The sequence below is a fragment of the Trachypithecus francoisi genome, unplaced genomic scaffold (assembly GCF_009764315.1).
Source record: "Trachypithecus francoisi isolate TF-2019V2 unplaced genomic scaffold, Tfra_2.0 Lachesis_group10, whole genome shotgun sequence".
In the NCBI taxonomy this organism is placed as follows: domain Eukaryota; kingdom Metazoa; phylum Chordata; class Mammalia; order Primates; family Cercopithecidae; genus Trachypithecus; species Trachypithecus francoisi.
This window is the reverse complement of record NW_022681455.1, coordinates 44,454,448-44,482,062: the sequence shown is the minus strand read 5'-3', so window position 1 is coordinate 44,482,062 and position 27,615 is coordinate 44,454,448. Positions and strand designations below refer to the sequence as shown.

Below are 27,615 nucleotides of genomic sequence, written 5' to 3'. Positions count from 1 at the left end.
TCCCTTGCTTTCCTCTTCCTTGTCCCTGTCCACTTCGCCATGCTTGCCATCATCATCCCGATTTTATATCCTTTCTCCCTTTCATTATGGTCTGCAAAAAGCCTATGGCTGGGAGAAGTCTATAAGAAGGGGCATTGGGGTGCTCTATTCCTGACCAAAACCGCAAACCAGAGGGAGCGTGATCCCTTAACATGCCCTCTCCTTCTAAGCAGAGGGACCTACGTCATTAAAAATCTGCTCCCCAGTTCACAGAGAGCATTCACAAACTCTCACTGTCCTGTGAGCGGATGAAAGTCAGTGTGCACATTATATCAACAGGGAAGTGGCTTTAGTGACTCCCAGGGTCCCTCTACTCAGAGCCCTTGCTGCGCTAGCTCCCTTTCTGCTCCAGAAATGGAGCAGGGATGTGATCTCACCCCTAGGACCTAAATCCAAAGCAGGAATCGCTCCTGTGGATGGGCTTACCCTGAGCTGGATCCTTTCAGTGTCAAGACTCAGCTGCTTCCTGAAGACTTTCTAAATGGGAAAATCTCAAATCTTACACCAGCGTAGAAATTCCACTTTCTCTGCCGGGCACAGTGGCTCATACCTGTAATCCCAACACTTTGGGAGGCTGAGGTTTGTGGATCACCCGAGGTCAGTAGTTCGCAACCAGCCTGGCCAACATGGTGAAACCTCGTCTCTACCAAAAATTAGCTGGGCGTGGTGGCACTTGCCTGTAATCCCAGCTACTTGGGAGGCTGAGGCAGGAAAATCGCTTGAAATCGGGAGGCAGAGGTTGCAGTGAACCAAGACCACACCATTGCACTCCACTCTGGGCAACAAAAGAGAAAACTCCGTCTCAAAAAAAAAAAAAAAAAAAAAGGGCCGGGTTTGGTGGCTCATGCCTGTAATTCCAGCACTTTGGGAGGCCAAGGCCAGCGGATCATGAGGTCAGGAGTTCAAGACCAGCCTGGGCACTATGGTGAAACCTGTCTCTACTAAAAATACAAAAATTAGCCGGGCATGGTAGCGCCCGCCTGTAGTCCCAGCTACTTGGGAGGCTGAGGCAGGAGAATCACTTGAACCCAGGCAGCAGAGGTTGCAGTGAGCCGAGATAGCACCACTGCACTCCAGTCTAGGTGGCACAGTGAGCCTCCGTCTCAAAAAAGAAATTACACTTTCTCTTCCAGGAAGCCTTTCAGGACACTGCCTACCTGTGTCCATAAGCTCCATCCTTGGAGATCCTGGGGATGCAGAGGTGCATACACAGGACTGGGAGCCCTCAACACACTGGAGGCTGCAGCAGGCCAAGTGTGAACCATAGGAGGATGGGAGAAGCAGCAGAGGCCCTCAGCTCAGCTTGGGAAAGGGAGCAGTCTTAGGACCATGGCTAGCCAGGCCATGACATGGAAAGCATGGAAAGGCACAGAGCCCCATTAGAGGAACTATAGCTCAGGAACCCCAAAGGGAAGCACAAGGAGTTGAAAGTAGCCCTGCAGATGGGGGTTAGGTCGGAGAGGGCTGCAAATGCCACTGATAAGAAGTTCTGACCTTAAGGGTGAGAGAAGTGAAAGTTATTAAAGACAGACTTAAAACTACATCTTCCAGACTGGGCATGGGTGGCTCATGCCTGTAATCCCAGACCTTTGGGAGGCCAAGGTGGGTGGATCACCTGACGTCGGTAGTTTGGGACCAGCCTGACTAACATGGAGAAACCCCGTCTCTACTAAAAATACAAAATTAACCAGATGTGGTGGCACACGCCTGTAATCCCAGCTACTCAGGAGGCTGAGGCAGGCGAATCGCTTGAACCCAGGAGGCGGAGATTGCAGTGAGCCATGATTGCGCCATTGCACTCCAGCCTGGGCAACAAGAGGGAGACTCTGTCTCAAAAAAAAAAAAAAAAAAATACGTCTTCCGAAGCCTTATTCCCAGCAGCACTTGGAACCACCAGTGTTCCCAAGATCCCTTTTATTCCTCCATGAAACCTCCTAGGCCCGCCCAGCCCAACCTTCTGCTGTTGGAGGGTGGCCAGCTAGAGTAGAAATTAACAACCCAAGATCTGCAGCTGGTGGGCCTGCTGTTTGTTTTTTGAATGGCCTGTGGGCCAAGAATGGTTTTTACACTTTTTAATGGTTGAAAAAAAAAATCAAAAGAAAGTTATTATTTTGACATGGGAAAATTATATGAAATTTGAATTTCTGTTTTCATGAAGTTTTTTTTTATTGTTGTTTTTTGGTTTTTGAGACAGAGTCTCACTCTTATCACCCAGGTTGGAGTGCAGTGGCAGGATCTCAGCTTACTGCGACCTCCACTTGCCAGGTTCAAGCGATTCTCCTGCCTGAGCCTCCCAAGTAGCTGGGATTACAGGCGCCCACCACCACACCCAGCTAATTTTTGCATTTTTAGTAGAGACGGGGTTTCACCATGTTGGCCAGGTTGGTTTCGAACACCTGACCTCAGGTGATCTGCCTGCCTCAGCCTCCCAAAGTGCTGAGATTACAGTCGTGAGCCACCGCGCCTGGCCAATTTTAATGAAGTTTTGTTGAAACACAGCCCTTGTCTTTGACTGCTTCTGTGCCATAAAGTCAAAGTCAATAGTTGTGACAGAAACCATAATGCTTGCAAACCCTAAAACATTTACTCTCTTGCCTTTTACAGAAAACGTTTGCAGACCCCTAAGCTCCATAAAGCTCAGTAAAGTCTTGCAGGGAGCACAGAGATTCATCCTGGACAGAGTCTCTGGGGTTCAGAGAGGCCACTGAGGGGAGTTAGATAAAGCTCAGTGGATGAATAAAACAACTCAGGGCAACAGGACATCAGAGATATGAGCATGGAACGTGGCTGTGGACCCTGAACCCCTCCAACAAGCAGCCTCTTAAGCTCAGTGCCTGCCAGGTGTGTCCCGTTACTTTCTAGGCCTTCCCAGTTCCATGAGGCTTAGCTCTCTGAATTCCTGAGGGAATACCCTGACCTGACACCCTCCAATACTAGTGAACCTGACATTCAGATGCATTGGACAACCGGGCAGGTCTGCACAGCCAGCGTGGACTCCACCTCTTTGCCTCCATTTTCACATTCCACTAGAACACAAGAGAAGTCTCTTGCACAATTTTTGCTCACTGTATTGTTAGTATTGTTATTTTTTTGATGCCATAGAAAATGGAAATTTTTGTTCATTTCCTGTTTCCCAGAGAGTTCAAAAAGCAATTGAGCAATTGAATTTTTGTTTATTGATCCAACAAGTTGGTAAGCTAGCTTGTTAATTCTTAATTTGTCTATAAATGTTTTGATGATATTTTATAGGTACAGCCGTATCATGTGAAAACAATGACAGTTTGGTTTACCCTTTTCTGATTTTTGTATCTCTTATCTCTTGTTTTAATGCACCAGCTAGGACCTGCAGAACAAGAATAGTGATTCTGGGCATCCCGTCTGATTCCTAATCAGAAAATGAAAGCTTCTAACACTTCACCATTGAACTTTTTTTTTTTTGAGACAAGGTCCAGGGTCTTGCTCTGTTGTGGGGGCTGAAGTACAGTGGTACATAGCTTACTACAGCCTCAACTTCCCAGGCTCAGGCGATCCTGCCACTTCAACCCCCCAAGTAACTGGGACCACCATGCCTGGCTAATTTTTTTATTTTGTAGAGACGAGGTCTCCCTATGTTGCCCAGACTGATCTCAAACTCCTGGGCTCAAGTGATCCTCCCACCTTGGCCTCCCAAAGTGCTGGGATTACAGGCATGAGCCACCCGCACCCAGCTGAACATATTTACTCTTTCTATTCCTAACTTGCTATAAATTTAAAAAAAATAATAATAATAAAACCACCATGCCCAGCTAATTTTTAAAAGTATCTGTAGGCCGGGCACGGTGGCTCAAGCCTGTAATCCCAGCACTTTGGGAGGCCGAGACGGGCGGATCACGAGGTCAGGAGTTCGAGACCATCCTGGCTAACACAGTGAAACTCCGTCTCTACTAAAAAATACAAAAAAAAAACTAGCCGGGCGAGGTGGCGGGCGCCTGTAGTCCCAGCTACTCCGGAGGCTGAGGCAGGAGAATGGCGTAAACCCGGGAGGCGGAGCTTGCAGTGAGCTGAGATCCGGCCACTGCACTCCAGCCTGGGCGACAGAGCGAGACTCCGTCTCAAAAAAAAAAAAAAAAAAGTATCTGTAGAGACAGAGTCTTGTGCTGTTGCCCAGGCTGGTCTCAAACTCCTGGGCTGAAGCAGTCCTTCTGCCTTGGGTTCCCAAAGTGCTGGAATTACAGGCGTGAGCCACCAAAAGACAAAAGACTCTTTATCTTTTCAATTTCTCTTCTATCTAAAGTATGTCTTCTGCCAGGCGAGATGGCTCACACCTGTAATCCCAGCACTTTGGGAGGTCGAGGTGGGCGGGGGCCAGGAGTCTGAGACAAGCCTGGCCAAAATGGTGAAACCCCTTCTCTACTAAAAATACAAAAATTAGCCAGGCGTGGTGGCGGGCACCTGTAATGCCAGCTACTCGAGAGGCTGAGGCAGGAGAATCGCTTGAACCCAGGAGGTGGACTTTGCAGTGAGCCAAGATCACGCCACTGCACTCCAGACTGGGTGACGGAGTGAGACTCTGTCTCAAATAAATAAATAAATAAAATTTAAAAATAAAGTATGTCTTCATTTCTAAAATTGTTTTTCATGTCTTATCTCTTTTTTCTTGTACAATTTCACCAAAAGTTTGCTTGTCTTATTTATATATTTGTTTTCGACTTCTTTAATTTGTTTAATTTTTTTTTTTTTTTGAGACGGAGTCTGGCTCTGTCGCCCAGGCTGGAGTGCAGTGGCCGGATCTCAGCTCACTGCAAGCTCCGCCTCCCGGGTTCACGCCATTCTCCTGCCTCAGCCTCCCAAGTAGCTGGGACTACAGGCGCCCGCCACCTCACCCGGCTAGTTTTTTTGTATTTTTGTATTTTTTTAGTAGAGACAGGGTTTCACCGTATTAGCCAGGATGGTCTCAATCTCCTGACCTCGTGATCCGCCCGTCTCGGCCTCCCAAAGTGCTGGGATTACAGGCTTGAGCCACACCGCCCGGCTGTTTTTTTGTATTTTTTAGTAGAGACGGGGTTTCACCATGTTAGCCAGAATGGTCTCGATCTCCTGACCTTGTGATCCGCCCATCTCGGCCTCCCAAAGTGCTGGGATTACAGGCTTGAGCCACCGCACCCAGCCTAATTTTTTTTTTTTTTAGACAGAGTCTCGTTCCGTCACCCAGGCTGGAGTGCAGTGATGCGATCTCGGCTCACTGCAACCTCTGCCTCCCAGGTTCAAGTGATTCTTCTGCCTCAGCCTCACTAGTAGCTGGAACAACAGGTGTGCCTGTGCGCCACCACGCCTGGCTAATTTTTTGTATTTTTAGTAGAGACAGGGTTTCATCATGTTAGCCAGGATGGTCTCGATCTCCTTACCTCGTGATCCACCCGTCTCGGCCTCCCAAAGTGCCGGGATTACAGGCGTGAGCCACCGCGCCCGGCATTTTCAATTATTTTTTTAATATACCCTTTAATTATGTTGTAGACATACAATGTGGTATGTATGTTACTGGCTCTTTTGTATTTGAGACTTTTTTTTTCTCTCTCTTTTTTTTTGAGGCAGTCTCACTCTGTCGCCCAGGCTGGAGTGCAGTGGCCAGCTGATGGCCCACTGCAGCCTTAACCTCCTGGGCTCAAGCGATCCTCCCACCTCAGCCTCCCAAGTAGCTGGAACTACAGGCATGTATCACTAGCCCTGGCTGATTGTTTACTATTTTTTTGTAGAGATGGGATTTTGCCATGTTGCCTAGACTGGTCTCGAATGCCTGGGTTCAAGTGATCTGCCAGCGTTGGCCTCCCAAAGCGCTGTGATCACAGGCATGAGCCACCATGCCAGGCCTGTATTTGAGACTTCATTTGTAACTTTAGAAGGTGGTTAATATCTCTAAATGCTCCATATGTGCTTGAGAAAAAACAAACAAAAAAAAAACTAGTTGTTAGGTTAAATCTTTTTTTTTTTTTTTTCGAGACGGAGTTTTGCTCTTGTTGCCCAGGCTGGAGTGCAATGGCGCAATCTCGGCTCACCACAACCTCCACCTCCCAGGTTCAAGCGATTCTCCTGCCTCGACTTCCCGAGTAGCTGGGATTACAGCCATGCGCCACCACACCCAGCTAATTTTGTATTTTTAGTAGAGACGGGGTTTCTCCACATTGGTCAGGCTGGTCTCAAACTCCTGACCTCAGGTGATTCGTCCACCTCGGCCTCCCAAAGTGCTGGGATTACAGGTGTGAGCCACCGTGCCCACCCAGGTTAAATCTATTAAATCAAACCTGTTAATTGTGTTGTTCAAAACAAACACACAAAAAACTGCTTGCATGCTTCTGTATTTGAGACTTTTTTTCTCTCTCTTTTTTTGAGACAGTGTCTCACTCTGTCGCCCAGGCTGGAGTGCAGCCCTTTATTCGAGAAAAATATAACCTACTTGAAGGCTGCACAGGACATAGCTTGGAGAAGAGAGAGGCTGAAGGTCTCTCTAGACCAGTCAGGGGTGGGGAAGAGGAGGAGTATAAGCCTTGTCTGAGGAAGAATGCTAGAACGTAGGGGCTTAGGGGGAAAGCAGGGATGGAGGGCCACTCTAGGTTGGAGGTCTGCTTTAAGCATGTTGCAGGGCACCAAGGAAAGATGTCTAGTAGGCAGAGGGGTATGTAGGAGAGGCCTGGGTTGCAGTCTTAGATCTAGGCATCATGCTGATGGGTGAAGTCATGTGCAAGGACAAAAATCACAAGGGAGTGCAGTGAGAAAAGGGCCAGAAATTGTGGTCTAAGACACTCCTGAATTGTAAATCAGACATTTAGTAACCTGCTCTATTAATACACATATGACTATGTCTCACCTTTTTAAGGATTTATCAGTGGCCTAAGGGGTGTGACTAAGTCCTACCTTGCTACCATTGTCAGCCTAGTGCAAAATGTCTGTCCTCCTTCTGTCATCATGCCCACCAGGCATCCCTTTTTGTCTTGGGCATTGTTCAGTGTTCCAGGCCCCTTTTGACTAAGAAGGTAAAACTTAACCCCAAATCAGTCCATCCCAGAGCAGATTATAGCCAGTGGAAAGTGCAGGGGGCAGGTGGCACCACAAACAACCCTGATCTACTTAACTGTGTTGCCTGCCACCTGGCCTGTCCCAAAATGAAGTCATTCATTTTCAGCATGTAGGTTTCAATGGGCTGGATTTCTGGGCCATTCACTGGCCTCACTGCCACCCCACCCAGATGATGGAATGGTAGGACTGTGATAGTGCTGCTGGGTGGAGAGGAGATCACACCCAGGAGGGGCTGAGGTTAGACATCAGGAGGGACTTTGCTGGTTTCACCTGGGTGAGATTATATGAGAGGTCAATGTCCCATGATTCTTGGGATCCCCAAGGACTTGAAAAGAGAAGACAAGAGTTGTCTTATGTCCAAAATAGGGGAGGAAGGTGGACCACATTTGCATTATGGTGCCATATGATGCCTTGTATTTTTGTGTTCCCTTCACTGACTGGGAACTCTCATAAAGGGAGGGGAGAGAGAGAGAAGAGAGAGAAATATATTTACCTAGTGCTTTGCAGCTTACAGAATATTTTTCCATCCTTTAACCTTTCAGATTCAGTTTCCTGGAGTAAAGTGAGCATAGCAATAGTCATCACTTTACAGGGTTATTGGGAAATCAGATAAGGCCATGTAAGACAGTGAGTACAGGGGTGGCTGGCCCAAGTAATGTTGTTATTCACTAGTTCAGTGAATAACAAGTTTCACGACCCACGCGGTTCTCAGGGCAGGTGTGACTATCCCTGCCTTACAGATGAGTGGCGCCGCGACGGAACGAGCCTGGCTCAAGGTCACCCGGACACGGGGCAGTGGCGTGGGTCTGACACGCAGTCTGGTCACCCACCCGCCAGGACGCAGAAGCGCAGAGCAGTGGGGCTGTCCGCCCGCCAGGGGGCGCGCAGGCCGGGTGACCTCACCCGCTCCGCTTCTCGCGGTGGGATGGGGCAGGGGCCTGGTCCCCGTCGCCCCTCTCGCCGTGCGCAGCCCCACGGTTCTCCGCTGTCCGCGGGGCTTAGGGACCCGCGTGGTGGTTCACGCTGGAAATATCTGGAGTAGGGGAAGTGAGGCTTGGGTCTCGAAGCTTCCGGGGACTGGAGATGCGGGGGAGGGGAATGAACGCAGGTGGGAAGCAGCCTGGAATAGGCTAGGTGGGGGAACGTACGGTGCGGGGAGGGCCGTCCTGAGGCTCATCCTGGTAAGTGATGGCACCACGTAGCTCTGAGGACCTCACCTCCTGCATCCCTGCTCTTCTGCACACTTAATTTACTTAAGTCAACACGTATGTCATCCCCTTGTAAGGACGAGGAGGCGGGGCCTAGGGGAGGAGTGACTAATCCGGGATCACAGCTGGTACGGGGCAAGCCCAGGAGAGAGGACAGAGGCCTTACTGGCGCCCTGCTGACTCACATTTAGCAGTCACCCTGCAGTCTGGTGCCAGAACGCCAACTTGCTCACTTCCAGCGAGCACCAGGACTGCCAAGGATGCAGAAGGCTCTGAGTGGGCACGTCCTCTCCCTGGGAGCATCTACACAGGAAGCCAGGTCATACCGAGATGAGCTGGAGGAGTCCAGGCCGGACACAGGGCCACTGATGAGGTTGGGGCCAGTGGGAGTTGGGCTCTGCCCATTTCCACCCTTAGTGCCAACCTGCCCAGGAAACAGTTGGTCCCCAAGGGTTTGGGGGGACACTGCCAACCTGGCCTCTGAGTCAGATCTGCTGGCTGACCTGGGGACTGCCACTCTTCCTGTGTGTGAAGACTTGGCTTCCAGGAAGTGCTTGCTAGACAAACAGCCCTATTTCCTTAAGGTGACTGCATTTTTCTGTTTACATCCATTTTGAATTACTGTCATAGTTTAACTCTAGTTAAACTTTAACTGGGGGCCGGGTGTGGTCACACCTATAATCCCAGCACTTTGGGAGGCAGAGGTGGGCAGATCACGAGGTCGGGAGTTCGAGACCAGCTTGGCCAACATGGTGAAACCTCGCCTCTACTAAAAAAAAAATAGCCAGACGTGGTGGTACGTGTCTGTAATCCCAGCTACTCAGGAGGTGGAGGCTGTAGTAGATCTTGGCAGGGCCAAGATAATGCCACTGCACTCCAGCTTGGGTGACAGAGCAATACTCCATCTCAAAAAAAACCAAAAACACTTTAGCCAGGCACGATGGCTCACGCCTGTAATCCCAGCACTTTCAGAGGCCAAGGCAGGATTACCTGAGGTCGGCAGTTCGGGACAAGGCTGACCAACATGGTACAACCCCATCTCTACTAAAAATACAAAATTAGCCAGGCGTGGTGATGCATGCCTGTAATCCCAGCTACTTGGGAGGCTGAGGCAGGAGAACTGCTTGAACCCAGGAGGCAGAGGTTGCAGTGAGCTGAGATCGTGCCATTGCGCTCCAGTCCGGGCAACAAGAGTGAAACGCCATCCCACCCCCCACCACCAAAAAAAGCAAAAACAAAAACTTAAATTGGGGTTCTTTTGTCAAACGCTCTTCTAGCCCTGGCTTTATATTGCCTCCACCATGGTATTTCCGTATTCACCTCAAAGAATAGATATACAGATACATTCTGACTCATAGACTATACCTAAGGCTTCATTTCTATTTTCCAGGATGGCTGATTACTACGGCTCTTAGCTTTTCAACTGTTTAAAGCCCCAACATTTCATCATAAAAGATTAAACAAGAGGGACATTCCTGTGTTGCAATGGCAGCCACTCCAGGGACAGCAGTTGAAATATTGACTGTTTTGAGCAGAAAACATGACATGGAAGGAAGGTGATGACCAGCAGCAAGCCAGGGCAGCCAGGGATATCTGGTGGATTTTCATGCTCAGCCCTCTCTACTTTACAGGCAGCAAGGTGCTAGCAGGAAGGTGGAGGACCCAGAAGAGACCCCTGCTCCCCGAAGGGCAGGGCCTGCAAGCACCCACTTGGGGTCGGGAGCCATCCCTGCAGCTGAGTGGGCAGGAGACCTAGGAGCTGCTTTTCCTAACCTCCTCACCCCCTCCAGGTTTACCTGTGAAAACACTGAGGTCTGGAGAATGGAAGAGACTGACATTTTTTAGCATTTGTGTTTAAAAATTTTGGGGAGAAAATACTCTAGTAATTTCCTTCAACATCAATTTAAGTACAGGAAGGGAGAAAGGAACTGTATCCTAGTTTTTCCTTTCAAATCAGTGCTGGGGTTGAGAGGAACCTACTTAACATCCCCATCTCTATCCCAGGGTCACAAGCAAGGCCTGCTACCACATGGCTGGAGTGGGGCATGTGAGGACTGTGGAGATGAATTCTGCCTTGGTATAAGGCACATGCCATCAAGCCAACATTTTCCAAGTACCTCTGGGAGGCAGGTATGACATAGCTTGAAAAGCCAAAATAGGAGTAAAAAGTACACCCTAACCTCAAAAACATGACAGTGGTAGCTGGAGTAAGGTAAGAACAAGATAGAAAAGTCACAAAATTATGAAAGCTCTGAGGTGCAAAGAAATTGCACAAACTGGTTGTCGGTGGTGGAGGATCAGAAAACGCTCAGGACACAGACGCATGCTCCAGAGAGCAAGCAGCACCTGCTAGATTCGCTTTCAGATTATTCTTGTGGCCATGTGTGGAATGGACTGGAAGAGACCTGGAAGTCCCAATGGGTGAGGCAGGAGGTGATAAAGCGACCTTAGGAAGAAATACAGAATCCCGAGGCACTGCTGGTGCTGAGGAAGGAAACCCATAGGGCTCTTTGGGGCTTGGGTACAATGGGAGGACTGAGGACAAGAAAGAGCTCAGGTTTGTATGTTCAGCTTGACTCACTGCCAAACAGCACTGCAGACTGGGGGAAGGACACTCAGGGAACCCCTCAGCTTTTGAGCCTGATCCAAAAGGAATGCCTTGTTTTCCAGCACCTCAGATAAATACTGTGGTCTGACAAATGATTAATAGCATATGAACTTCAGTTCCCAGTGCCCTGGTATACTTAGCTACTCCATTAGGGCTTCAGAGCTCATCAAAGAGCCTTAAAAATGCGCTAACAGCCCTTAATGAGGCCTGAAGTTCTCAATTAAATTAAACTCCAGTGAGAAAGGAAGGACTGACAAAGGTGCCAACTCTGTAGCCATCCGCTGGCCAGGGCTGAGTGAGCAGCCCGCACTGAAAATTCAGGAATGTCTTCTGCTTTCTGGGAGGAGTCTGAGACTTGTGGGAGGGTAGGGGGTGCTAATTGCAGGGGTGCTGCACTGCGGCCAGAGCTCTGGTCCCACTTCCAGTCAGGAGGTCATTCTTGAGATGGGGGTCCCAGTGGTAGGGCCCTCTCCACTGAGACACTGTCATAGTTCCATATCAACCCACTCCTCCCTAGGCCAGAGTTTGGGTTGAGAAGGGGAGGGTTGGTTTCACTGTGTGGACACACAGGCCCCTTGTTCCCCAGGAAGTCTGGCAGGCTGAGCTTTGGTGTCAGGGCTGGTTGCCAGGTAGGGGAGAACCCTCAGGCCTCAGCCTCTTCCTGCCTGGTGGTATGGGAGTGAGGCCAGGAGCTGGCCAGTTTTGTAGAGTTCATTGCTGGGGCTGGGGACAGAGTGGAGGGGGTGGCAGTGAAGACAAGGGAAAGATGGGGAGCTATCTCCATCCTCTGTTCTGTGAAGCAAGGAAAAACCTGTTCTCTCTGTCTTGGCTAACAGTCTTGGTGTTCTGGTTCTAGGCCTGTCCCTCCCCTACGGCCCCAGCAGGGGGCATTGCAGCCCCTCTGAGGCCAGGAGGACTACCCACCCCCCACTCCCCACCCCCGGGCCCTTGGACCCAGGTCCAGTCCTGGCCAGGGCCCAGCTGGGTCATGCTCATCTCCCGGACTCAGGCTGTCAGCCCTCTACCCACTCCAGGGCATGAAGCCACGGCTGGAGGACACAGGGAGCCAAGGAGAAAAAAACAAGAAAGCTTTATTTGAATCAGAGAGCCTCTGAAGGCACCTGGTTTCTGTCAAATATATTTTTTAAAAAGGCAGTAACGTGGCAACTGTACAGGGTACATGATGGGTAGGAACTGGGCATGGGGAGCTGGGAGGGGGACATGGAGAGAACACAGAGGAGGAGGCGCAGGGGAGAATGGAGGGAGGGGGTATATCAGGTCAAACCATACAACGGTCAGACCCAGCTCCTAGCCACCCCGGGACAGGCGGACAGTCTGACAGACAGCGACACAGACACACACACAGAGACACTCGTGTTCTCCAAGCCCAAGAGCCTCCACTGGCCTGCACGAGCAGGGATCAATCAGAGCCAAGAGTGGAGAAACTCAAGCAGATGCCGAGGCTACACCCTGTCCCTCCACTCTGAGCCCCAAGCCCACAATGTCCCCACTGTCTGTCCAAAGGCTCCCTCGCCAGGGCCTGGAGATCTGGGCCCAGCACACGCCGTGGAAAGCAGAAGTCAGTTAGAAGAAAAACCTCCAGACCAGTCAGGCTCACCCCTGGCAGAAGGAAGGGGCAGAAGGCAGACAGGGAGGGAGGCAGGCAGTCCTTCCGTCCATCCATCCTTTGTCACACAATTGCCCGGAACAGGAAGGAGAAAACAGCCCCCAGTGCCAGACCCAGACACAGGAAGAAGGCCATGATGGCTCCTGCGGTCTCCGCCTCAGCCGGCTTCACTTTCCTAAGTGGGGAAGGAAGGGCACGGCTACCTCAGAATGGCTGTACCCCAGCCCAGAGCCTCTGGGTGGAAGGAGGGGTGGGGTGGGGTGACTTGACTGTCGAACCTCATTCTGCTGATCAACCCATCCTAGCTGCCTAACCCCAACCTGGCTTCTCCTCCTTGAGGGAATGTGTATGGTGGGGGTTGTCTTTCACTCCCTGCGAGCCCGTCTCCACCTATACCCAAGTAAGCCTGGACACCCACCTCCACTACAGTCACTATCCCCTCAGCCTAGGAGCCCCTCCTGAGCCATCTCCCCTTTCAGCTCTGGGAGCAGGGACTCTCCTTTTGCCCTCCCTCTACTCAGTGTCCCCTACTGGAACTTTAGATCCTGTCTGACGCCACCAAGTTCCCTGCCAGCGCTACTCACTTGGGCCCGAAGCACATGCAGAGGCTGGCGAGGTAGCCGTTGGAGAAGGCAAAGGCGGCCATGAAGAAGATGAACCAGGCATCGTGCTCGAAGACCACAGTCAGGTAGTGGCGGGGCTTGATGTTACACAGCAGCAGCAGCGGCACAAACACCAGCCGGGCCAGCACCAGGCTTGGCAGCCAGCGGCTGTCCTTCCCAGGCTGTGGGCACCAGGCAGGGCCTCAGCCCAGGCCACCACCCCAGGGCACAGTCAGGACCCCAAGGATCCATCTGGGGCCTCTCAGGACCTGAACTGAAACCTCAAAGCCTGGTTCGCCTTAGGGGGTTACTCTTGAAAGGGGCACCGTGGAGCCCTCTGGAATGCTGGAAATATTCTGTATCTCCATCTGGGCAGGTATGCATATATATATATTAATTAAATTGTACACTTAAGACTTGTACTTAACTATACATAAATTATGCCTTGACTTTAAAACAAATGGTCCCCTTACTACCATACTTTCTTGGTTCCCTCTCTGGGTCCAGGCTGGATTCTTACTTCCCACAGGGGCCTGGGGCCCTCTTCCTTCACTTACCCACATGAATACAGCTGTGAGGCTCCGGCCCAACCAGTCAAAGATATTGAAAGTCAAGAAACAGGACACAGGAATGAAGTAACGTTCTGGAAGAGGAGATGAACGGGTGGTTATCAGGCTCACAGAGGCAGGTATAGCAAGCCTAACCTTCACTGGGCCTCAGCTTCCCCAACAGTAAAATGGAGAAGATGCTTCCAGCCCAGGGAAGGGCAAATGGACCCAGGAAATGGGGAGAAGGTGACTCAGGCTCCCTCTCTTCCCTACTTCCAGCCCAGCTCAAGATCTTGTCTGTTCCCATCCTGGGAACCTGTGGCATCCTCACCCCAGGTGCTGCCGCCTGCAATGCTGGACTTGACCTCAACAGTCACGGCTGGAAACATCCCAATGGTGATAGTGAAGATGAAGCAGACAGAGAAAGCCAGGACTGAGATCTAGATAGAAGGGGTAGAGTCACCCAGGTGCCTGTGTCTTCATGGTGGCTGTGCATTAAAGAACCACGAATCCGGGCCAGACGCGGTGACTCACGCCTGTAATCCCAGCACTTTGGGAGGCCAAGGTGGGTGGATCACCTGAGGTCAGGAGTTTGAGACCAGCTTGACCTGGTGAAACCCTGTCTCTACTAAATACAAAAAATTAGCCGGGCAGGGTGGCATATGCCCGTAATCTCAGCTACTTGGGAGGCTGAGGCAGGAGAATCACTTGAACTTGGGAGATGGAGGTTGCAGTGAGTGTAGATTGTGCCATTGCACTCCTGCCTGGGCAACAAGAGTGAAACTCTGTCTCAAAAAAAAAAAAAAAAAAGGGAACCACGAACCCCACCCCTGGCATGCACACATGGGCACACACGCACACGCACACACAAAAGAATCCAGGAGCGACCACTCTCAGGTCAGAAAGGGAGGAGATGGGTGGCAGAGGGAGGGAGCAAAAGGAGAGAAAGAGGACAAGGGGTAGAAGGTAGGATAACCTTCCCTACATACATTTTTCAGGATGGCTTTGATAGAGTGGCTTTCGTTGGTGGGCTGAGAGTTGGAAACTGAAACTCCAGACTCTTCTTTGCCTGCTCTTGGCTCCTCTCCTGCGGGGTGGAAGAATCTCTAAGTTGTGGGGAGGACAGCGCAACAGAAGACAACACAAACATTCCCCAAAAGGGCTGGGGTCACTTGAAAGTAGACGCCTCCTTAACCAGTCCCAAACCAGTCCCAGCCGTACCCTAACCTTAAACCAAACCTCGCCTCCAAATCCCTACAGCTCAAGTCCCGGGGGCCTGGCCTTTCCCAGGAGCCTCAGGTCATGTTATTCCTCACTGAGGAATCTGCAATTGCTTCCCACTGCCTTTAGTCCAAACACCTCAGGCGTTCAAGGTCATCCAGGATCTGCCCCCATTTTATCATTGCCGGCCCTTATTTCCTATTGTCTTCCTCTCCCCACCCCAGTTCTTCGGTCCTCCTCTGGCTCAGGGCTGCTAGCTAACACAGTGCACTCATCTTTGTTCTCTTTGCTCGTGCTCTCCCCTGCCTGGTATACCATCCTCCTCCACCCCAGCTTCCTCAGGCTCTTCGGACCTTTGCTAATGAGGTCCAACTTGGTCTCCTGCTCCCCGGGTCCTTCGAGCTTGAGCTGCTGGTAGTAGCGGTAGAATTCCTATCAAGTAAGGGAGACGGGGGAGGTGGATTCACAGGCAGAATCTCCAGAATCCCAGCCTCCTTCAGGTTTTATCCTCAGAACATCCCAGACCCCTATACCCCAAACCCCAGCTCCCTCCATTTACTCACCAGGCGGGGCAGGCCCAGGTAACAGATGATGGTCAAAATGATAACAGCACAGGCTGTGATAAAGTAGCCAAAGGCACTTTCTGATAGCTCCGAGCCACCTGGGGTGGTGTCAGTGATCAGAGATAGGCCCCATCCCTTCTCCCCACCACACCAGGGCACTGGGCAGGTAGACAGCCGGACTTACTGGCAATAGCGCAGATCATGGCCACGGAGGCAAAGAAGCCTGCTAGGCCCTGGCCACTCATGATGGGGGCCGTGTAGCTGGCAGGCAGGAGGCCAGCCAGACCAAACAGGCTGCCCTGCAGGATGGCACCAAACGCTGGGGAAACAGGGTGGGCATGAGCAGGGGAGCTACGGTTGGCGGTTGGAGGTGCCCAAGAAGACAGGTCCCTGTCATTCCTACTTTACTCTCGGTGGCCCTTAAGGCTGAGCTGCCCTTCTCTCTGCCCCCTCCCAGCCCTGGTCCAGGCCCACTCAGGCCTCTGAATCCCAACTGCTCACAGCATCCACTCCCTTCAGGCAGAGGCTGGGCTTCTCTCTGGCTAACAGTGGGTCTGAAAAAAGAGTGGGGGTAGTTGGGCACGCCTCCTCCCACAGGCCCCCTCCTGGCCCAGCTTACAGTTAATGAGTACGATCTTGATCATGGTGATGACAAAGAAGGGCAGAGCATCCAGCTGCACCTTCACCAGGATGGCAGTGATCAGAAACACCAGCAGGATGGCCACCAGGCTGCCCAGGATCCGTATGGACTGAGGGATCCTGCCGGGAGAGGCCAAGGGTGGCAGAAACAAGTGGGCAAAGCTGGGGCTCAGCCAAGGGGGTGCAGGAAACAGTGAGGGTCAGGCTGGGGGCTGGGGAGGGAGTGGGCACTCACCTCTGATGCAGGAAGGAGTTGAGGTAGGTGAATAACAGCAGCGGCAGCATAGCACATAGGGTCATGACATTGTTGAAGATGACACTGAGTGAGTTCCGCTCAGGCAAGGGTGCTGCAGGGGCGGCTGACGCCTGGGCGTCCTTGCTCAGTTCAGCAGTGACCAAGGACACATTCTGGGACATGTCCAGGCGGTTTGTGAAATACTGTAGGAGTTGCAGAGAGGAGTGTTGAAATCTCTCTCCCTGTGCCTACAAGCACAGAGTCAGATCCTGCAGGCACAGTGGGCAATGCTCCATGGAGCCCAGTCCCTCCGGCCTCACCTGAGTGGCCGTCATGAAAAAATTCCATGGGAGCAGCGTTCCCAGACCCAGCATGAAGAAGATAAGCCAGACAGCTTTGTATCTGCAGTGGAGGAGGAAAGAGGGGCCAAGTGACGCACCATCCTGCCCCATTCCACGATGAGCCCCAGGGAAGCTCCTGTCCATCCTCAGTCTCTCTAGGTCCCAGGGCATCTGTGTTTGTGTCCATTTGCATGTGTCCTCTTATGGGTGTAGGGGGAGAAAAGGGTACAAGGCTTGTTGGAATTCGGGGTGGGGAGGGGGTCAGGGTCATAGGACTGAATGGCATGGCTGACAGGATCATAGTTATCAGTCCTGGAAGGCCTGGGGGACTCTGCAGGCTGGGAACCAGTGTGACCCACACATCCGGAGATGGTTTTGGAAATCCTGCCGAAGGGCTGGGGGCGGGTGGATGAGTGAGAAAGCAAGCAGCAAGTGTCTTCCACCCCCACCAGGCAGGCTGGAAGTAATTATGCTGTCTGGTCAGGGGCTGTGTTGCTCCCCAGAGAGGATTCTGAGGTTGAGAAACTCCCATACTATTCTGAACCTACAGGGGCAGGCGGGCAGGGTGCCTCAGGGCCGCTGTGAAGAGAAGGCCTTAGAGCTGTTTTCTTCCTGGCCAAACAGAACTTTGTAGTTCATACCACCCAGGGCAGGCCAGGAGGTATGGGGCCACTGGAGGTCATCTGGGCTTCAGGGTATAAATAAGGGCTGCCCTCCTTTGGCCAGGGAAATGCCCCAGGCCCTATACTTCAAGGCCCTTCCGGTTCAGGCCAGCTTCTCCCAGGTAGGCCTTGCCTGAAAGCTGAGTAACCCCAGCCCAGCCCATGTAGATCTCCAGTTGGGTCTGCACACCCTCCCCAGAGCCAACACCAGCTCTTTTCAGAGATGGCAGGGATAAAGCCCAAGGCAGTGAGAAGACAGGCCTGGCCAGAATGCAAGAGCCTGGACGGCTGGCAGGCCTCACACAGGGATGGAGTGGTGAGTGCCCCATGTGAGCATGTCTAAGTTAATGCAACTGCAGTCCCCCAACCCCCTCAGATACACGCTTCCCTTGGAGAAGCTAAAGCCTTGGTTCAGAGGCCCAGAGTGGAAGGAAAAACTCCCGAAGTCACAGAGGAGAGAGGATCGGGGCAGGGGGCACTGTGAAATGACTGAGCTGTGCAATAAGGCAAAAGGAGACAGCGAGGGCTTCAGGGAACTGCCCACAGGAGAGCGGAGGTGGGGACAGACTGGGCAGGCAGCCTGGGAATGAAACACAGGAGGCAGGGAAGCACCCTGGGGCCTGGACTTACTGCCATGCCTCCTTAAATTCTCTCACTTCTAGATCCACTTCCTGGGAAGTAGATACTTTTAGTTATATTTTACAGGCTGGAAAACAGTCCCAGAGAGATGAAGCTACATGCTCAAAGCCCCCACAGGCACAAGTGGCCTAGTTTCATAGCCTTTGGCACAGGAGGGAGATGAGATGGGTAAGGCAGACGTGATGGGTTTCTGGGGCCTCAGCTGGAGGGAAGGACAGAGCCTGATGCTTTGAAGGAGCTTTGGATCTCAGGCATCACTTCCTCAGCCTTCTTGGGTCCCAGATCCCTTTAAGAAATTGAATTAAGCTACAGCCTCCTCTTCCAAAACACATATTCACAGTCATAACTGCAAGTCTAACTTGATTGGGAATTCACAGGCTCCAGAGGCGGGGAATTGAGAAGAAGATCAGATAGAGAACCAGGGTGGGCCAGGTCATCTAAGGCAGAGGCCCCAGGGCAGTTCTGCCAGATGTGCATTGGAAGGAGGGGTGAGGCAAGTATCTCCCCACAGTGGTGGCGGGAGGAGCCAGAAGCCGCGAACTGGCTGGACAGCAACAGTGGAAACACAGACACGCCAGGGAGGGACTGCTGCCCACGCACCCTGCCCTTCCCGCAGACACCCCAGCCAGCACCCAGCCAAGGCACAAGGGGTCCCCGCCCCTGATGAAGACCTGACTCATAGCTACCTGGCTGGAAGGCCAGCCAGCAGTGGCAACCCCCAGTTCCAAAGGACACTGCACCTAGATCCCTGAAAACCCATTCCCTGGATCCACAGCCCAGCCCCCTACCCCTTACCTGTCCTGAGGCTGGTGACTGGTTGTCATGGCGATGATGTTCTCGGTTTTGCCTGGCTGACAGCTCCCTCCCTCAGGGGCCTGCTAGGGGCAGGAACAGTGTAAGGCCCTGTCTTGGCCCTGCCACAGGCCTCCACGGGCTCTTAAGGGGAGAGGGGGCAGGGCTGACAGAACAGGCCAGTCGAGGAGTCCACTAAGACCCCCTCTGTACCCTGCCCTCAGGACCACTTAACTTGACCCCCACCCGGCCCCCTGGCCCAGCAGGCCAGTCCTGCACGGCCCCCCTGCCTGCTCAGACTCTACCTGGCTCCCGGCCTGGCCGCTGCCACCGCTATTTTTATCCAGCAGCCGAAGCAGTTTATAAGCTGGGAAACAGGAGGGTGGAGAGCAGGAGGGAAGGAGGAGGAAAGATGATGGGAGGGAGGGAAAGACAGTCAAAGAAGGCAGGGAAGAGGACGAGAGGGGTCAGGGACAGTGATGACAAGGGAAGGAGGGAGACAAATGGAGGAGACACAGCAAAGAGGTCAGGGGAGGAGGAGGAAGGACACAGAGCAGGCAGATCTGCAGCAGCTGAGACAATGGTGATGATGGCTGAGGCCAAATCAGAGGCTCCCCAGGCCCCTCTCCACAAATCTGGTCTCTCCACCCTCCCTGGGAAGCCCCTGGATTCACTGCTAGAGTGGGGCTGTCCTCTCCTGGAGGCACCCCAGATTCCAGCTTCTCTGCTGTTGGCACCTTAACCTTTCTTTCCAGCCATTGCCCAGGAGCTTCCTAGTTGCTGGCTGGTTTTCCAGGAAAATATTTCATAATGGATGTGGGGGTACAGCCCTTCCTCCTCCCACCTCCTGACCCTAGGGTCACCTAGTGCTCCCTTAGTTCCTCTGTCACAGGCTCCTGTCCTCTTCCCCTTTCTGAGAGTGACCTTGTAAAGAAGATTGGAGGGGTGGATCCCAAAGCTCCTATCCTTCTCCCTCAGCGTCCCTCTCCTGCTCCCCATTTGTGTAGGGGAAGACCCCCTGGCACCACCAGATTCAACAGTTTTCCCATTGGATGGCATGGGAAGCCAGGCAGATGTGCACTGACACATCCCCCACACTCAGGCCTAGCTGGGCCCAGGTCTTGCTGTTTGGGGTGAAAGGACAGCTTCCCCTCCCTCCCTTTCTGGGCACTTACCAGGTGCCCAGACTGGCCAGCGGAAGGGTCAGAGCAGAGCGAGCCTGGGCAGTCCCTAGGAGGTGCTCCTAGTTCAGGCTCAGGCAACGGGCCTTGTTCACGGGCTCCTGGGTGCGGATCCAGAATGAAAAAGGTGGCACAGGGCATATCAGGAGAGAGTCCCTCAGGCTTCATGGGGCCCCATTCTGAGAAGGCTTGCAAGCAAAGAAGCAGAAGCACACCCAGGAGATAAAAAGCCACCCCTGTCGCTTGGGAGATAAGAGAACAGGGAGTCTCAGCAGGGGAGCTCTCACAGGTGCAGCATTGCTCCAGGGCCCACTCAGACAAACAGAAGCAGCTGGGCACCATGAGACGTTTTATGGGCTCTCCCACTTCCCTGTAGTTCCTCTCAACCCTCCCTGGGGAAACTCCAAGCTCTCAGAGGTCCTCCTCGGCCCCTCAGCCCACACCTCCAGATGGAGGCAGAAGGATTCCTCCAATCACCCCTTCAACAAATATTTACTGAGGACCTCTGCATGCTAGCCAGGCACTGTCCTAGGCACCAGAATGGTAAATAATCATATTTACATTTTCTAGAGAGATGAAGGCAAGAGGGCATTACTGGGGTGGGGGTGGGGGAAAGGCTCAGGTCTCAGGTTTTCTTTTTCTTTTCTTTGAGATGGAGTTTTTGCTCCTGTTGCCCAGGTTGGAGTGCAATGGCACAATCTTGGCTCACTGCAAATTCTGCCTCCCAGGTTCAAGTGATTATCCTGCCTCAGCCTCCTGAGTAGCTGGGAATACAGGCTCCTGCCACCACGCCTGGCTGATTTCTGTATTTTTAGTAGAGATGGGGATTCACCATGTTGACCAGGCTGGTTTGGAACTCCCGACCTCAGGTGATCCATCCACCTTGGCTTCCCAAAGTGCTGGGATTACAGGCATGAGCCACCGCACCCTGCCTAGGTCTCAGGTTTTCTATTAGGTAGTAGGGACTCTTCCTCTAGGTTCTTACCTCATACCCGCATACCCTGTACTCCACCCCACAGGCAAGATTCCTGGCAGTAAAGGGCAGGTGCAACTTCAAAGCAGATGGAGGCCTGGGGTGGGGAGAATAGCTCCTGTTCTCCTAGATAAAACTGGCTTGGGCTTAGAGAAGAAATATTTATTTCTTCCCTATCCCCCAGCTACACCCCTGCTCTCTCTGTTCTCAGGCGTTCCCATTCCAGTCTTGGGCACAATTCAACTCCACCACGGGCAGCCCTCTCCTCCTGCCCATATCCTAACATTCAGCTGGCCAGCCTTCGTGTTTTGCTCATCTGCCTTTGCCCAGCAGCAAACAGGGATCTGATACCAGCTCAGAGCATCTGGTGTCCCTCCAACTATGCCTTGGCCTGCTGAGGTGGGCCCCTGAAAGCAGCCACCAAATTGAGTACCTCCCTGCCTCCAGACTCCCAACACCTCTCCTGCAATTCTCCACTCCCAGGATCTCATATGGGGCCAGCCACTATCTGCAGATCTCTCGTCTTTTCCTCACAACCACCCATAAGCTAGTACTAGCACTGAATAGATTGGGCCAGCTGAGGTTCAGAGAGGTTGAGTAACTTGCCTGAGGTCACAGAGCTGGTGAGTGGAGGAGCTAGAATCCAAATTAAATGTTCAAGCTCCTTTTGGAATGGAGAGAAGTATAAAAGCTGCTTCTCAGCTAGCCCTGTAGACTGGGAGGTGGGGGGGAACTCTGATCCAACTAAAGGGAAAAATGAGGTGGAGACCAAGATCATTCCCAGCCTGACTTGAGTGTCAGGCACCTCAGCCCCGCCCCATCACACACATCCTGGCATGGGGAGCTAACACAAGCAGGAGGAAAGTTAAAGGGTCGGGAGGCCACCGAGAGGAGTAGGCAAAAGGACGACCACGGGGCTGGAGAGAGACCCCTAGAGGTGTGAGGGCAGGGTTGGAGCCAGCCTTGACCTACGACTGCTGTCTCCTGGTAAGCAAAGCCGAGGAGTGTGTGTCTTCGCCCTCTCATATACTCTCACAGTAAGCCAGTAAATGAGGACGTGCGCTGGAAGGAGACGCCAGGGATACGACTTTAGCCAGTAAAAGACCCAGGTTAAAGAGACAGCCCCGCACCTCCGCTCGCGAGCCTCCATCCCCATCCCCATTCCCCTCCGCCAGCGCAGTCGGCGGCACGGCCCCTCCCTGTTACCGACCGGATCCATCGAGATCACCCGTCCACTCGCCTGCCCCTTGCGGAGGTCAACGTGACCGCAGTCTGTTTCAGGCCAGGGAGGCAAGCCGCCCAGCCCAGCTCGGGTCCCGGTCCCCGCAGGGTCCTCCGGCTCCCTGGCCCGTGCGCGCCACGTGCTGCGCGTCTCCGCACGCTCCGCACTGGGGCCCCACCCGGCGATCCTTCTCCGGGCTGCGGAGCCGTCAGACCCGGCCTCCCTGCCCTCCGTGGCAAGCGGGCAGCGGCGTCTTCCGCCCTGGCGGTCCCCAGTCCCCGGCCCCGGGCAGCACCTGCCGGAGAAGCAGTGCTCCCGCGCTGAGATCCGCGCGCTCTTCCTGCAGCTTCCCGCGCCCGCCGGGGCACATTCAAACCCGCCCTCCGCTGGGCCCGCCCCGCCTGGAGCCCACTGCCACCTCCCTCCCCTACACCCGCGCGCCCGCGGCCCCGCCCCCGGCCCGCCCCTGCCACCCCACGGCGACACTGCGCGCTCTGCGGTCCCCACCCCGAGCCCCTTCGCCTCCAGGGCCGCCTGGTGGTGTTATTTCGGTAGACAGGACCTCTTTGGGCCCTGCCACGCCACGGTTGTCTTTCCTGTGGGGCACATGGGTCTGGAGGGTACAGCCACACATTAAGGACCTGAGCAGATTCCCATAAAATCTATCTAGGGACTGTTCCATTTACACACCCGCTACTCAGAATGGCCCCGACGCCCTATGGCCCACTGCACCTCAGATGTTCCGTTATCTCTTCCCAAGCCCCGCCCACGCTGCGCTTCCTCCACACTGCACCTTTTTCCTCCCAGCGCCCTCCCTTTCAACGCCCCCTTCTTTCTTTCAGTCCCCCTCTTATTTTCCTTCAAAACTGCTTCTGTCCCCACCTCCCATTTTCTGTGACCAGCATGATGGTTTCCCCATCCCTGACACATCCAGTCCCAGCCACAGACGCACAAACACCACACCACCCACAACTTTGACTTGGAGGGGGTATGTGCCTCTGCCTGTGCTTGTGTGTGCGCGCGGAGGTGGACAGGGGCACAACCCTCCAACTCCCTCATAATTCACCCTTTCTAAATCCAACACTTTGGAAAACTGAGGCACAGCTGGGAATGGGAAGAGAAAAAGCCAGGAACAGCCTTACATCCTGAGTGAATCCTATTGTCCCAGCCGTCCTGAGAGGCGGAAGCCTTGCTGATCACATCCTCCACTAGCTGAGGAGGAAGGTGTGGGTGTGCTGAGGGGTGGTCCAGCAAGTCCCTCCAAGGGAGGGGGAGGGAGGCCCTCTCTTTGGTTGAGCAATAAATGGGGTGGGGTGGGGTGCACTCCCTGCCCTTCCAGCAGCACTTAGTGCTAGAGCGTGATCCTAAGGCTGGAAAGGTCCTGAGGAGAAAATCCAATGCACGCTGCTCACCCCATGCCCACTGACCCGAAGGGCTTGTTCCCTAGAGAAGCCACAGACACTGATTAACAATTGGCAGTACCTCACATAATAGGGATAAGGTAGTCCTACCCTATCCCCAGAGAAACAGACAGAGCCCTAAGTAGAGAGGTGGCTTTTCTACTTAGGGTCAGTGGCTCTCCCCAAGCTACTCCAGAATGGGTGTCCCCAGCCTTGTGCTTCCATGCCCCACAGAGATGACACACATATTCCTTCCCAACCCTCACCCACCCCACCCATCCCCCACATCCCCGCCAGCCCTAACCAGAGGGCAGGAAGATGGGTTTGGGTGGTATTTTTCTAGGCACTGCTCCATGACTTGAGAGTGGCTTCATGTCTGTCCACAACCCCCTAATTCCCGCCCTCATGTTTGTCCAGTCTCTCTCTCTTCCTCTCCTAGCCCTCCTCTCCCCTCTGCCTTGGCCCCCTTCCTCGCTCCCCACCCTCCTTTCCTGGTCTCTGGGTCTGTGGGGGTGGCAGGGCTAGTGGTCAGAAGATCTGCCAGGCATGGCAAGGCTGGTGGCCAGTGGCTGCAATTGTGTACAAAGGGGACTGGCGGTGGAAGAAAACTGGAGGGAAGTGGTGAGGGTCTCGGGCCAGACTGGGGAAGGCTGGTTCCTCTCCCCACCCGCAATGGGGCCCTGCCGGCTAGGCGGACGGCAACAGCCAGTGCTGTTATTGTTGGAGAGAAGTCCATCTGGCATCCATCCTGCTGGGCCCCTAGCCAGCACCCACACCCCTCTGTAGCCACCTCCCAAGCAGAGGAGGTTGCTGGGTGCCAGGGCCCCCTGCTGGACAGCCTGGGGAGCCCCAACTCACACAGGCCTTGCCTGGAGTTTTTCTAGCCAGGCCTTGCCAGCTCCCTTCAGTCTCTGCCTGGTCTTCTGGCCTCTCTCCCTCCCTGAGCTCCCTCAGGTCCCCGTCGAAGGGGTGGGGTGGGAAGGGCTGGTCCTGCCGCACCCCTACTCTCCACCTTATCCACCACCCTATATGGGACGGTGGCTTGCCCCAGACTCCCTCCCCTACTTGGCAGGCCCCAAGCATGACTTACCACCTCACACACAGTCCTCTCTCTCCCCAGGCCTGTGTCCTCTCAGCTGTCACCAACAAGTCATCTGTGTTTGCTGAAAGTGTTTGTTTGGCCTGGGGGTTAGTAACCAGCACATGTCTCATGTCTGTCTATGTTCTCAGTTGTGTTTGTGACTATATCTCCATGGCCTTGTGACAGGGCTGGGACTAGGGAGAGGCCAGTGAGGCACTTGCCAGGGGTGTAAAATGTAAGGGGGAGCCAAAAACTTCATTAATCAAGATAAATTTTAGGCCAGGAGCAGTGGCTCATGCCTGAAATCTCAGCACTTTGGGAGGCCGAGGTGGATCACTTGAGCCTAGGAATTCAAGACCAGCCTGGGCAACATAGACCCCATCTCTACAAAAAATTTAAAATAAATTAGCCAGGCATGGTGGCTCCAGCCTGTGGTTCCAGTTACTCCAGAGGCTGAGGCGGGAGGTTCACTAGAGCCCAGGAGGTCGACGCTGCAGTGAGCCATCATCCTGCCATTGCACTCCAGCCTAGACAACAGAGCAAGACCTTGTCAAAAAAAAAAAAAAAGATAAATTTTAGTGTAACCAAAATAATTTTTTTTTTTCCTTTGAGACAGAGTCTCACTCTGTCACCCAGGCTGGAGTGCAGTGGTGTGATCTCAGCTCACTGCAACCTCCACCTCCTGGGTTCAAGATATTCTCCTGCCTCAGCCTCCTGAGTAGCTGGGATTACAGGCGTGTGCCACCATGCCCAGCTAATTTTTTTTTTCTTTTTTTAAGTAGAGACAGGGTTTCACCACATTGGTCAGGCTGGTCTTGAACTCCTGACCTTGTGATCCGCCTGCCTCAGCCTCCCAAAGCACTGGGATTACAGGCATGAGCCACCGCGCCCGGCCCTTACCAAAATAAGTTTTAATGCAATGTCTACAAATCAAGATTCCATGATGTCAAGTACAGTGGCTCACACTGTCATCCCAGCACTTTGGGAGGCCAAGGTAGAAGAATCACTTGAGCTTAAGAGTTCAAGACCAGCCTGGGCATAGTAGGGAGACTCTATCTCAAAAAAAAAAAAAAAAAAAAATTAGCCAAGCACGTTGGCACATGCCTGTGGTCCTGGCACTTTGGGAGGCTGAGGTGGGAGGATGTCTGGAGGATGACTTGAGTCCATGAGGTCGAGACTGCAGTAAGCTGTGGTCACACCACTGCCCTCCAGCCTGAACAACAGAGCAAGTCTCGGTTTTTGTTTTTGTTTTGTTTTTAAAGACTCCATGATGAATAAAACATCAAAAATTTTTAAGTAAAGACAGGTGTGTTCACAGGGTGGGTACTGGCTCGGGGTTCAAGAAGACTTAATTCTTTGTTCAGCTAGGTCTGAGCTGGTCTTCTAGCCTAATTTTCCACACCTCTTCCCCCTACCCTATGTTCCTGGGCCATCTGTAAGTGGTTGGGGAGTTTGGGGCGGCAGTCATCTAATAACGGCCTTTGAAGTCCCAGAAAAGTGGCCCCGCATCCGGAAACCAAAGATTCTGACTCCCCTGAGACGCTGTAGCCCAGCAGGTTCCCCTACTGGCCCCCTGTCCCGCCAGGCAGCGTGGGAACAGCGCAGACCTCGCCCCCACCCCCAGGTCCCCCGGCCCCGCCCAGCGCACCTGCTGAGACTGTGGAGCGGGCATCCGGACTTGGCGGCGGACGGAAATTCCCAGGCCTGCGGGCCCCTAGTTCTCTCCCTCCTCATCTCCGGGCTGGGGCCATAGCCACGGCTGGAGAGCGCAGCCCGCGCCGGGCCTGACCTGTGCGGGCTGCCGGGCGGAAGAGAGGCTGCAACAGGCGACCCCAGCGCCCGCCCAGAGCTCCGCAGCCGGCTCTGTCCAGTCCTCACGGCTCGGGGGCGGGGAAAGCAAAGCCTACTCAGTGGGAGGGGCCCGTCGGGCCCGGGACTGGCGGCAGGCGCCTTTGGCCACCCGAGGCTTCGGAAAGGGACGGGGTTAGGGGCCCAGGGGCTGGGACTCCCTTCTCTCTACCCCTCCCCCAGGTCGCCTCCCTGAGACCTGGGAGCACGTGCACTGGCTTTGAAGACTCCCGAAGGAAGCCGATGGGGTGGTGGGGAGTGACGGCGTGCGGCTGGCCGAAAGCCCCTCAGGGCTGGGACTGGGGCACACAGCTCAGGGCTCACTTCTTCCCCAACCAAGCCTTCTGACAGGTGTGGAGAGGAGACTGGAATCCCGACAGGGTCCTGTACTCCTCACTATCCTCTGAACCTAGATAGAGCCCAACACTCACCCAGAGAGGGAGGATTATTGCCTGGAAACAATAAGCAAATTATCCGGAGGCTGGGATGCAAACGTGTCTTTTTTTTTTTTTTTTAAGACGGAGTTTCGCTCTTGTTGTCCAGGTTGGAGTGCAATGGCGCAATCTCGGCTCACTGCAATCTCCGCCTCCCAGATTCAAGCGATTCTCCTGCCTCAGCCTCTGGAGGAGCTGGGATTACAGGCATACTGTCACTATGCCCAGCTAATTTTGTATTTTTAATAGAGACAGGGTTTCTCCATGGTGGTCAGGCAGGTCTCGAACTCCCAACCTCAGGTGATCCGCCTGCCTCGGCCTCCCAAAGTGCTGGGATTACAGGCGTGAGCCACCGTGCCCAGCCCAGACTGTACTTTCTGTGTTTCCTTAAGCATGTTGATTGACTCTTCTGGGTCTAACTCTTATTTGACCCCTCAGGGGCCTCCCACTAGGGAGAAGGAAATGATGAAGTCAGTTCTTAAGGCCAGTCACCCACCCCTAGTCTCTTCAAGGGTGGGATGACCCTCAAGGGGATGGATTTCTGCACTACCTCCCTGGGTGGCCTCCCACCCAGTCTCTTAGCAAGTGTATCACCCCTCTGTCTCACCACCACTAGCTGAAGAAGTCCTCAAACTCAATGGAGGACATTTTCTTCCTTACTGTTCGCTAGCCAGGCAAACTTCCTCCTAGACTCAAGCCATT

General features: G+C 53.5%; 1 protein-coding gene and 1 long non-coding RNA gene across 19 annotated transcripts; one reads left to right on the top strand and one right to left on the bottom strand.

Annotated features, from left to right (window-relative positions):
- Positions 1-2,491: 2,491 nt before the first annotated feature.
- Positions 2,492-14,057, top strand: LOC117087295. Of its 2 annotated transcripts, none has more exons than XR_004438749.1 (5): positions 2,492-2,880; positions 9,688-10,427; positions 13,075-13,510; positions 13,642-13,822; positions 13,962-14,057. It is a non-coding gene; the product is annotated as an uncharacterized LOC117087295 (long non-coding RNA). The 2 variants fall into 2 exon arrangements; XR_004438750.1 differs by having other exon boundaries at positions 2,533-2,880; positions 11,762-13,510.
- SLC29A1 (solute carrier family 29 member 1 (Augustine blood group)) lies at positions 11,971-26,552 on the bottom strand. 17 transcript variants are annotated; one of them, XM_033217331.1, is made up of 14 exons: positions 26,281-26,518; positions 24,409-24,509; positions 18,778-18,857; positions 16,661-16,742; positions 16,341-16,543; positions 16,086-16,225; positions 15,651-15,785; positions 15,467-15,564; positions 15,257-15,335; positions 14,672-14,769; positions 14,014-14,122; positions 13,692-13,777; positions 13,117-13,316; positions 11,971-12,707 (listed from the first exon to the last, which is right to left on the bottom strand). In XM_033217331.1, exons 1-14 carry the CDS (start codon positions 26,363-26,365, stop codon positions 12,596-12,598), a joined length of 1,608 nt encoding a protein of 535 aa, XP_033073222.1. In that variant the 5' UTR covers positions 26,366-26,518; the 3' UTR covers positions 11,971-12,595. The 17 variants fall into 17 exon arrangements, with proteins under 17 accessions (XP_033073222.1, XP_033073206.1, XP_033073211.1 ...); XM_033217315.1 differs by lacking the exon at positions 24,409-24,509 and adding an exon at positions 19,950-20,143 and having other exon boundaries at positions 18,778-18,860; positions 26,280-26,516; XM_033217320.1 differs by lacking the exon at positions 24,409-24,509 and adding an exon at positions 19,950-20,056 and having other exon boundaries at positions 18,778-18,860; positions 26,280-26,516.
- Between the last annotated feature and the right edge of the window lie 1,063 nt (positions 26,553-27,615).

Coding starts and splice junctions, on each gene's coding strand:
- SLC29A1 (XM_033217331.1), bottom strand. CDS start 26,365: ATGAGGAGGGAGAGAACTAGGGGCCCGCAGGCCTGGGAATTTCCGTCC. Junction 16,743..18,777: donor AGTCACCAGCCTCAGGACAG/GTAAGGGGTAGG, acceptor CCTCCACTGCAG/ATACAAAGCTGTCTGGCTTA. Junction 13,317..13,691: donor TCACAGCTGTATTCATGTGG/GTAAGTGAAGGA, acceptor TGGTGCCCACAG/CCTGGGAAGGACAGCCGCTG.